We start from the raw sequence: 11,398 nt of genomic DNA on the forward strand, positions 1-11,398 counted from the left end.
ACCAGTAAGACTTGAAAAAGAAAGTTTTAAACTATTGTAATTAATGTTTCTAATTTTCCCATTCTACTTTGAGAATACTTTTCCCCCAAGTATGACAATTTACCACCTAAAAAATTGTTAATTTGACCAGGGGCCTTTTTCCAAAAACCTGTGAAAAAATAGAATTGTATAGAATGAAAATACTTTTGGAACTAGTATTGAAGTGCTCGGCAGCATTTGAAAATTTGGTTTTTTTTTACTTCCAGGTGTAGAGGAAGAATATGATTATGACATGGACTAATTAGGAGACCACACAGCTATAGGGCACAGAACTTGCATTGAATTGAAACGGTTTGGCCAATTATTAGATAGAACAGCTATAGCAAGGGCACAGAACTCTTGTTGGATTGAAATTGTTTGCTCCCCTGTAGAGAATGCAATGAACTGAGTAGGGTACATTAAACTCCTGGCTCAGTAAAGTGGTTAGCTGGATGGAATTTATTGTTGAGAAAGCAGTTGTAACGTTTTGGAGCATTGATACATATTTTTACAATGTTTCTGTAGCTTATAGTGTTAGCAAGAAGACCAGAAAATTCCTCTTGTTGAATGTTATATTTTGTAATGTAATTCAAGATCAGTTAAGAAATACTGAATTAAATGAGATATAATTTCTATACAGAATTTACGAGTCTGAATATGACTCTGTTCTTCTTTAATAAATGAAGCTTAATTAATCTGCTTAAGTCCTCGATAAACAAATTTTTGATAAGTCACATTTACTTTATTTTTCATGTTCCCGAGGAAAAATTCAGAAAGGTTGTATATTACTCTGTCTCACTTTGGTACAACATAAATAATCTACCTGGACATAACAGGGACATTGATGACGGCTCTGTCAAGTTGGTCGGTTAGTTATTAACTTACAGAATAGTTTACGTCTTGAATTAGTATTTATTGAGGAAACGTTTAATAAGTGTTCTGAAATTTATTTTTAAGACTAGGGTACTAGTAGATCAAGCCACATGCACCTGTCTGCTCATTACCTTCACATTGTAATTTTCTTAATTATACAGTTACATACAAAATCAAAGTTAACTGAACAGGTTTTTTTCATAGACTTTCATGCATTTCCATCTTTCATGAAACAGTCATATCTCGGGGCATTGTAATATGTATTATGTGGAATTGATTATGTTAATACCTAGAATAAATGATAATAAAGTTGTGATTTTAAAGATAAAGTGATGTTGTAGTAAAATTTCACTTGATGCACAGCTATGTTTTTAAGTGATGCAAAATTGAAGCAAAGAGTAGTGGGTGTATCCTTGTAAGCTAGGAGGAATTTTCTTGTTGTATAATTGTGTTGACTTTCTTCAGATGGCAGCTTTTGTTATTGCTTGTAATGTGCCATTTGACCATGTCTGTGATTTGTTAGTATTATATGATTGTGCAAGATCAGTTCAAGTCCTTAAGTTTATATACAATTGATACTCGGTATCTCCAATTCAAAGAGATCAAGCTTTTACTTTGAAATAACCAAATTCAACTTAAGATTTAGGAGTGTGTCATCAAAACACAGAAATATTTGATAAACAAACATCTTTACCAACAACCTACCTGACCTGTACTGTCCTGTAAGGTGGATACTTGAAATATTCTGGAAAAGTTGTCCCCCTTTCAAAATGAATGCCATTTGTAAAGAAATGAAAATAAACAGTTGCTGAAAACTATGTTACACCTAGTTATGTGAAATTTCAGCACTGGGACATCGATGCAGATGCATCAAAACAAAGATATGTAACGTATAGTTCTTTGAAAATGGTGTGGCCCCTTTATGCAGTCCCTTTCCAGAATTCAGTGGTACTGACAACTGTTTTGTAGAGTAATATACATGTTTTATGTATTCAATTTTCATCTGAAACAACCCTTTCCTTTTATGATTTGGTGTTGTTTGAATTTTTTCTCAAAATGTAAGGCTAAGTGTTAAAATGATAATTTTGTGCACATGATAGCTGGATGGCAAATGTCTTGGAGGTAACCGAAATTTTGAGATAAACGAGTATCAGCTGTATAAATAACTGTTCAGGGCAACTGCTTCTTTTAGAACTAGATCATCAGGCATTGTCAAATGGCACAGATTTTAATTTACAAAAAAGACTTGTCTTCTGGTTTTATTTTTACATGCTTTAGAGTACAGTAACTGTAATGTAGCGATGTAACTCTCTACATTATTAGAATTCACAAATGACATTATAGTAACAATAAATGATAAGATGAATAATATCATGTACATATTGTACATAGTGGCTACATTCGGTTTTATTTTCAGCAACAAGATTTATATAGTTTCTTATCTTTTGAGCCATGTACATAGTGTGACAGTCAGATGTTGTTATTTTGCTATGTCAGGAAAAATAACAATTTGTGTAAAAATGAAATAAGTTTACAAGTATGTAGTGCTGTTTGATTACACAGAAGCAATTTTTAGCTCACCAGAGCATGATGTGCACATAGGGACTGCCAGAGCTAAAAATAGAAAATTCTTCAAATGACATCTCCTGGTCTGATTTTGAAAAAACTTCACACAAATGGTCCTTATGTAACCTTCTACCAAGATTGTTCAAATTATTCTGATTCATAAAAAAAACATGACAGCCAGGGTACGTGGCCTCTTCTCCCTATATGTTTATAGTGGAAACATTAAAAATCTTTTTATGTGATACTGCTGGCCCAATTTTAAAATGATTTTACACAATTGGTCCTTGTGGGACCCTCTACCAAGATTGTTCAAATTATTTTGATTAATCAAAAAACAATGGCTGCCAGAGGGCACAGTCACTTTTTCCCTATATGTATAATATAAGTGGAAACAAAAAAATTCTTGTATGAAATTGCTGGCCCGATTTTAAAATAATTTCACACAAATGGTCCTTGTGTGACCTTCTACCAAGATTGTTTAAATTATTATGCTTTGTCATAAAACATTGCTGTCAGGGGGAGTTGTAACTTTTTTCTCTATATGTATATATTAGAAACTTTAAAAATGTTTTTGTCAGAAACAGCAGGCCCAATTTTAAAACAGTTTTACACAAATGTTTCTTGGGTGACCTTTTACGAAGATTGTACAAATTATTCTGTTTCATCAAAAAATAAAAACTGCCCCTAAGGGGTAAGGTGTGTGGTCACTTTTCCCTACATGTATGTAGTGGAAAAATCTTTTTTGATATGTAGTGAAAAAATCTTCTTGTTTGATATTGTCATGTCACATTCCTGCAACTTTTTACCCCACCTCCCCCACCCCCAACACACATGTACACATTACCTGCCATATTTATTTAATAGAAACTTTTAAAATATTCTTGTCAGAAAGCACATTATTTCACAGACATTTACCTTGCATAACCATCTACCAAAACTGTTCCTGCTAGCAGCATATCTCAGGTGAGCAATCTAGGGCCATCATGGCCCTCTTGTTTTACCAGGGTATGTACAGATGCAGTGCTAGTATACAATACTCTGTGTTGGTCACACTGATTTTACAGGAATTTTTTACCACATTTGAAAATACTAGGGCATACACAAGTACCTACAGGCATTTGATGACTGGGTGCATTTGGTTCAAATTTCAAGCTGTCCATGCCCTAAAAGATACTGCTAAATTTTACTGAAAAAGAAAAGGCTTGTATTTACATATTTTTGTGAAATAATTATGACAAGTAGATCTACTTTGTTCATGTATTAAATGTAGGACTGGCAGTGTGCCAAATTCACTAGATAAAATTATATTTTTATCAGATTGGTTAGTTAATAGTAACAGTACATACAGAAATGGAAAAAAAATAATAGTGTTTTAATCAATAAATATGTAGACTGGCACTTCAACTTTATTCACTAGTATGTGCAGTTTAGTATAACTGGTATTGTTATAATCAGTAACATGTCCGATGGCAACTGTAATTATTATCCCCCGCCAATATAGAGGGATATTATTTTTGCATTGCCTCTCCATATGTTTGTCTGTCGGTCCTAAATAGAAAATGCATATCATGTGGGCTTTGCTTACATTTAGTATTATCACGCTTGACCTAGTAAAAGCAGGGTTTATCCCTCGATTTGGTAAAAACAAATTGAAAATGCTTAAAATTGAAAAAAAGTATTTTAGCTAGAATCAAAAATCTTAATGACTGATTAGCACATGACCTTAGCTCACATTTAGTATTATTCCTCTTGACAGAGTAAAAGAGTTTTTCCCCTTGATTAAAAAAAAAAACAAAAACCAGGAATCTGCTTATAATAGATTAAAAAAGTATTTAACTGGAATCATCAAACCTCACACAATTATTAAGTAGCACATGACATTTACTAACTTTTAATTCCAGTTAAAGCAGAGTTTTTCCCCTTGATTTTGTAAGAAATAGGGATTTTCGACTATTTTAATGGATCTTCATGAAACTTTACAGAAATGTAGATCACTATAGGGTCATGCACCTTTTGTCAGGATCACTTCAGTAACCAGAGTTACTGCCCTTCCATTGTTTTATAAGTTATAAATTCCTACATCACAAAGTAATCCATTGACGGATCTTCATGAAATTTAATACAAATATAGATCATTATAGGGCAGTGGTGCATGCACATCTTTCATCAGGATCTCTTCAGTTACTGAGATTATTTGATAATTATAGAAATGTGCTGTGCAGCCCAGTCAATGTTTTGACTTTTTAAATGTAAATTCATCAATAACTGCTAATACATTCACATACATTTCTGCAATAGAAAATCACCTTAACATTGTGAATATATTTTATTACATTTAAATGATATTTCTTCAAAATGACAGTCAATCATTTGAGATTAAATTAAAGGACGTTTTGTCTAGGGCAGTCATAATGTGAACTGACATAGAAATGACATCACAAGAACATCAAGAAGTCTTTGCAAAACATTAAAAATTGCAGGAAGTATGGGAAACACTGACAAACTTTCGAAAACCACAAATTTTAGCCGACCTATCTTAAATGTTGGCTCAATCATCTGTATACATTATTAGCATCACTTTTACTCATTGATAAGTATAAATGGATTGTTTTTTTTTTTTGATTTCCAGAGAAATAAATGAGAGAAGAAATTTCCAGAGAAATAAATGAGAGAAGAAATTCAGTATCTATATGCTTTAGTTAAATGTATTAAATGGATACCTTGTTGAAAAAAAAATCTTAATCTTCAAATGATACAGTGATATTTTAATCATAGAAGTTGTGTTCTGTTTATTTTCTATAGATTTAGAAACACAACAAACAAATATAATGCATGCAGCATGGTAAAAAATTCAGATTTTGTTCACATGTAGCAGACATATTATGTTTCAAAATGATACAAACTTAAAGACTAGATCCAAGTTGGCTGATTTTGAAGTTATTGCTTTAGTCTGTGTATTTTGTGAATGATCTTGTACCTCAAGTCAGAATTCCATTTGTTTATGCTTACTTGAAATTCTAATTCTGCATGTCATACTTTGTCATATTGTTGTTGCTAATGTTAAAGATTCCAAACTAGCTAAGAAACTTGTGGCTTTGCATTATTTTCAGTTTTATGTTTAATACATATATACATTTATATTTTTCTGTTAAATAATAAATAAAATCAAAATGTGAGTTGGTAGGAAACTTAATGTCTACAATTATATACCACACACATGTAGGGCATTATATTCTGCATGTTTTTGTATTTATTTGAAATGAAAAACGTTTTACTTTGATGAAGTTTGCTTATAAATTACTATTTATTAAATTGTTGGCATTTAAAAAATAATTGTACTAGATAATGGTCAAATTGAAATAAAAAGAAGTAAATTAAGAGTTGGATATTGTTTTCTTTGAAAGAACCTGTTGATTGTAAAACTTTACTATCACAATTATGGTTACTTATGTTTTGTCACCAGAGCCATTGTCCATTATTCAAACCATCTGTCCCATGTCAGATCTGCTCTTTGATTCAGATAGTCCTTGTTAAACTAGTATGTAATTTTGGCACAAATAACAACTTGTGGAAGGTGGTTATGTTTTTAGTTGAGTGATAAGTCACTGAACTACATAAGCATGGGTTCAAGCTCCTACTGTAATGGTTAGCTGATTAATCGGGACAGTTTTGAATCATGAATAAGTGACCGAGGATGTGATTGTCAATGAAATGTTTTATCATTGAATTTCTATGTCTTAATAATGCCCCCCTAGATAAATTAGATCTTGTAAAATTTTCACTCGACTATGTATGTAAGATCATGAACTGAGACATTCCTAAGCATTATGTTCAAAGTAACTGAAATTTTTATTCCCAAAACTCGAAATGTTAGCTTTTCTAAAGGTAATTTAGAATTGCCCTAGTCGGTCCGTAAATTCTTCTTCTGTTCAACTACAATTTTCTTCAGATGTCATTCTCGTCTGGACCTACTGATCAGAATTGCAACAAACTTGCAATTGGTCAGTAGCATCCTGGCATGGTCCTCTAAGTTTGTTCAAATGTTTCAGCTTGGCACCACTAAGTGGCCACCAGAGCTAAACTTAGAAAAAAACTTTAAATGATTTTTTCCTGTGAACAATTTGATGGATCTTCATCAAAAATAAAGAAAAGAAAAACACCTTTTCATGACTTCTTTTCATGAACTATTTCATGGATCTTCATCATATTTTGACTGAATCATCATTCTAAGGCCTCTCAATTTTGTTCAACTGGGGATGTTTTGGCCCTTGATTGGACCGCTAGGGCTAAAAATAAAATACCTTTAAACAACGTCATCTCATGAACAGTTTGTTAGATCTTCATCAAACTTGGCCTGTAGCATCATTTGAAGGTCCTCTCCAAAGTTTCTTCAAATGGGGGTGATTGGCCCCTATAAGGGGTCTCAACAGCTAAAAAATAGAAATACTTTTAACGCCTTCTCATAAACCGCTTGATGTATATTCATCAATCTTGGTTTGTAGCATCATTGTAAGGTCCTCTAAGAAGTTTGAACAAATGGGGGCGCTTAGCCTCTTTTAGGGGCCATTAGAGCTTAAAGTAGAAATAAGTTTTAACAACTTTTTATGTACTGTTTCATGGCTATTGATTAAACTTGGTATGCAGCATCATTGTATGGTACTCTCCCCATTTATTCAGATTGGGGCACATGACTCCTTTTATGGGCCACTAAAGCTAAAAAAATACCTTTAACCCTTAGCCTGTTAAATTTCTAAAGTGGACTGGTCCACCATTCAATTTGGGCAATACCATTTATTATTAGAATTACATGAAAATTTACTGACTGGATAGCGAACAGTTCAGACCATGATCAGCTTGGTCTGCACTGGTCGAAAAGGCAGAAACACTGGCCGCCAGCAGGCTAAAGGTTAAATGACTTCTGAACCATTTAATCTTCCTCAAACTCTGTTTGAGGTGTCAATGTAAGGTCCACTCTGAATTTTGTTCGAACAAGAGTATTTGGCCCCTATTATGGGCTTCTAGAGCTAAAAAATAAATACCTTTAAATGACCTGATCAGTGATGTGATGAGTGATCAAATGTTGTTCAACAGAAGTACTCAGTATATAAGCTTTAGTACTATTTAGTTCGCTTCGTAAAATATTTATATAATGTAGGCGTCAAATGATGATAATATTGTTAGCCGCCTTGTCTGCTGGAACTAAAACATATTTAGAATGAAATTCTTGGATTTCTTTTTTCAGATGTCTTAAAGTGAACTTGGGCTTAGGCGGAAGTAGGTGCTCATTTGTTTTATAAAATTTAATACGGGAATCGACAATATTAAAGAGACGATAATGCATTTGGATCAGCATTTTCACGTCGGCACCATTTAACACAAAAGTTTCGATGGATTCTGCAATCTGACCACGACATGCATCAAAGTCAGTATTTGAAGGAATTCTGTATTTAGGCCCTTTAAAAAATAAATTACGAATACGTTTGTCTTTGATAATATCAAAATTACCAGACATGGCCTGCATCTGAATAGCAAAATTTTGAGTGTTTACATTCACAGGAAGTTGGAGTATTAGTATATACTTCTAGGTCTGAAACAATTTTATTGTAATTGAATATAATATTTCTTACAGGTGTTTTATATTTATAACAGAAAATCGGAACGTCAGAGCTTCCGAAGTATTTAGGCACAGAATCAATGGCACGTTTATCCCGAAATATACCAAGTACATCGATGAAGTCAATACCTTTATTCATAAAACATATCTTAAGAAAATGTCTGCCATGATCAGATTGAGTGTCGATATGTGAACGGAGAATATGTTTACAATAAGTCTACAATACAATTTTATTGGGGTTCTCCCCAATCAATCCCAAATATTTTACCCAAGACCTCTTTTCGACTCATATAACTCTTTTTCAATAAAAATAATCCTTTCATTCTTTTTTTCAGATGATCAACGTTATCCTGTAATTTAACTACACATCTACTATTTCTAAAATATAAGGACGAAAATCCAACAGGACTTGAAGAGACACATTCAAAGAACACAGTTAGTAGTTTTAGTTTTAATGCATATAAGAGGGTTTGCAAAAAGTGTTTGTCACATTAAATTTTTTTTTCTGTAAATTTTTGACACGACCTTGCCTTTCCGGACGAACTCTGGAATAGAACTAGCACTCAAACATTTATACTTTAAAGCGGCATGCCTCCAGATCGTTCAATAACATAAAATTATTATATATATCTTGAAATAAATGCTATATTTCTTAAGAAGGCTTTAAAACTTAATTACTAACACACTTTATGTTACGGACACACATTAGAACTTGCTGTTTTTACTGCTTTTTACGATGAAAATCGAAAAGCGTTTGTCACACTTTTACTCCAGGTAAACTCATGATTTTGCATCTTTCGAATCGGTTGGGCAAGGATTACGTAAACGGGAGGGAGTTTCATCAACATATATCCGCTGAAAGAGCTTTTTATTGCGGGGTTTATGCACGTTATCTCGTTTAAAACAAATTGCGAATCAAAAAGTTATAGTGAAAAAACATACCTAAAGCGGGCCTATTTTCAGCACTTTTGCGTGCACGTTATCCGATTTAGTCACGTGCTTTCCCCACCGTGGACCATGTGACGTTACGAACTTACGAGATGTGTTCACCTTGACCTGTTGACGACATTATTGTTGTGTGTTGTCTTTAGTGGGAAAGAGAAGAAATATAAAAATGGTAAAAGTCGAGTCGGTGTTGATTGGAAACGTTTGGTAAGTAAACAGGCATCTAAAATTTTGCTTTTTCAGCAAAGTTATGGCAGCAGTAGGTCAACTGCACGTCAAAACGCACCCAAATCAAAAAGCATCCAAATAAAAAAATGCGCGCGAAACGTATTACCGCAAGAAGTTGAAAGTTATTTGATTTTCCAATGGCCATCTGTCTCTAAAATGTTTTATAATTAGATATCTAATTCAAATGAAGAAAATTCTCATCATATGTAAATATTACTTTACTAAATATATTAATTAGTTTGTATGCAAAGCTATCTCTACATTCATAAATGTATTTTATTAGTATAAAATGTTTTATGGACGAGATGGTTCCATATTATCCCGTACGGCCGTTGGCCGTATACTTAAGCAGCAGCAAACTGTTTCACAGTGATAATCTGAAAATAGATGGGCATGCGCACAAACGACTTTCACATTAAACAAAGAAGACAGCTTTCTTATTTCATTCGCTGAATATTTACATATTTTACTTGTTAGAATTTGTTTAATTTAATGTTTATTTAATGTTAAACAAATTCTAACAAGTAAAATATGTAAATATTCAGCGAATGAAATAAGAAAGCTGTCTTCTTTGTTTAACGTGAAAGTCGTTTGTGCGCATGCGCATCTATTTTCAGATTATCACTGTGAAACAGTTTGCTGCTGCTTAAGTATATGGCCAACGGCCGTACGGGATAGTATGGAACCATCTCGTCCATAAAACATTTCATACTAATAAAATACATTTATGGCCATTAATATAAAGACCTCACTCAGACCAGGTCTTTATGGCCACCCAGACAAGTAAACTCTAGAACCTTCAAGAAATGTATATAATATAAAATGGATTTCTATATCTCAACTGATAACATTGTTTATGTAATGTAAACAATATTTATGTAATGTAAACAACTACATGTATAAGCCTTTCCTATCCCTATTGCTGCCTTAAACAGTCAACCGGAATTTTATTTCCCAGATAAAACAAAATTGATATGATATATGTTTTAACAATTCTAGTCAACAAACTAAATGTGTTTTGATATTTTGTATTTCATGTTTTTGATACCGGCTTAAATAAAAGCCCATTTACAACTTACATATCTCTTGTTCTTAATTTTGTCTGATAAGCTACGCAAACTCTCGAACCTTCTCTAAGAACCACTTGATGGCCATAAATGTCATGCAGTAATAGCCCATTCTTAAAAAAAAACTTCCAATTTTAGCAGTTGTACTCATTTATTCTGTGTTAAGCTATCAGTGATTTTTTTATTTGATTTTTCAATTTTTCTTTACCAACCTGTGGCTTTCTGAAGGGAAAATGTAGCCTGATAAAGCCCAAAAAGGATAGATTCTAAATCCAAATCATTTGATTTTAATGATAAGATATGCAAGAACTGATTCCATTTGTCTTTTGAATTTGGCACCTGATGTCATTGATGAGAAGTTAACATAGTGCACATAATTATTGAAGTAAACATGCATAGTGTTACATAATTATTGGTCCGTAACAGCTGCGAAAGTTGTTAATCTGAAACAACATGGGGTAACTGGGGTTGAAAAATACATAAACATTGACTTTGGTAAAGCTTTTCTCTATAAAAATTATTACGGAAACATTTTCTTTTAATCCAAAGGGGAAAATATGACCTTTGAGGGAAAATATGGCTATTTTTGGCGACGGAAACAGTCCCATTTGGCTGTAAAAACATAGCAAAAAAGAAACCACTGGCTATACATGTATACATTGTGTTCTTTTAAAACTTAATAAATAGTATTAGCAATTAGGAGTGACCTGTCGCTTTTATTTTTAGACTTGGATTTTCCAGACTGTTCCATTTATTAAATAATGGTTTGAAAGATATTTGACTTATTTAAAACTATAAATACATTTCAAATACTGAGTAGATTGAAATTGCATTGATAGCTCAGTTGGTACAATTGAAGAATCTTGCTAGTGATCTAACTTTTGCGATTAGGAGGCTGTGGGTTCGAATCCCACACAGGGTGATTTGTTGTATGATTAAATTTGTTTTATTTATATTTTTCATGTTTTTTTTTATTTCATTTTATTTCACCATTTCAATTTCATTTTTAATTTCATTCATACAATTTCAATACATTTCAAACACACGCTCCCCATGGAGCATCCTCACACTCACTGGCGGCGTCGGT

At 32.8% G+C, this 11,398-nt stretch overlaps 1 protein-coding gene across 1 annotated transcript in view; it reads left to right on the forward strand.

Annotated features, from left to right (window-relative positions):
* The window catches only part of LOC123536568 (transcription factor IIIB 90 kDa subunit-like), a 51,424-nt gene extending 45,587 nt beyond the window's left edge, over window positions 1-5,837 (forward strand). The window contains exon 17 of the mRNA XM_045319874.2: window positions 246-5,837. Within this exon, the coding sequence (XP_045175809.2) occupies window positions 246-280 (35 nt within the window). The 3' untranslated portion in view covers window positions 281-5,837. The remainder of the gene's footprint in view (window positions 1-245) is intronic.
* Window positions 5,838-11,398: the final 5,561 nt, after the last annotated feature.

This window comes from Mercenaria mercenaria, chromosome 1 (genome assembly GCF_021730395.1).
Source record: "Mercenaria mercenaria strain notata chromosome 1, MADL_Memer_1, whole genome shotgun sequence".
Classification (NCBI taxonomy): Eukaryota; Metazoa; Mollusca; class Bivalvia; order Venerida; family Veneridae; genus Mercenaria; species Mercenaria mercenaria.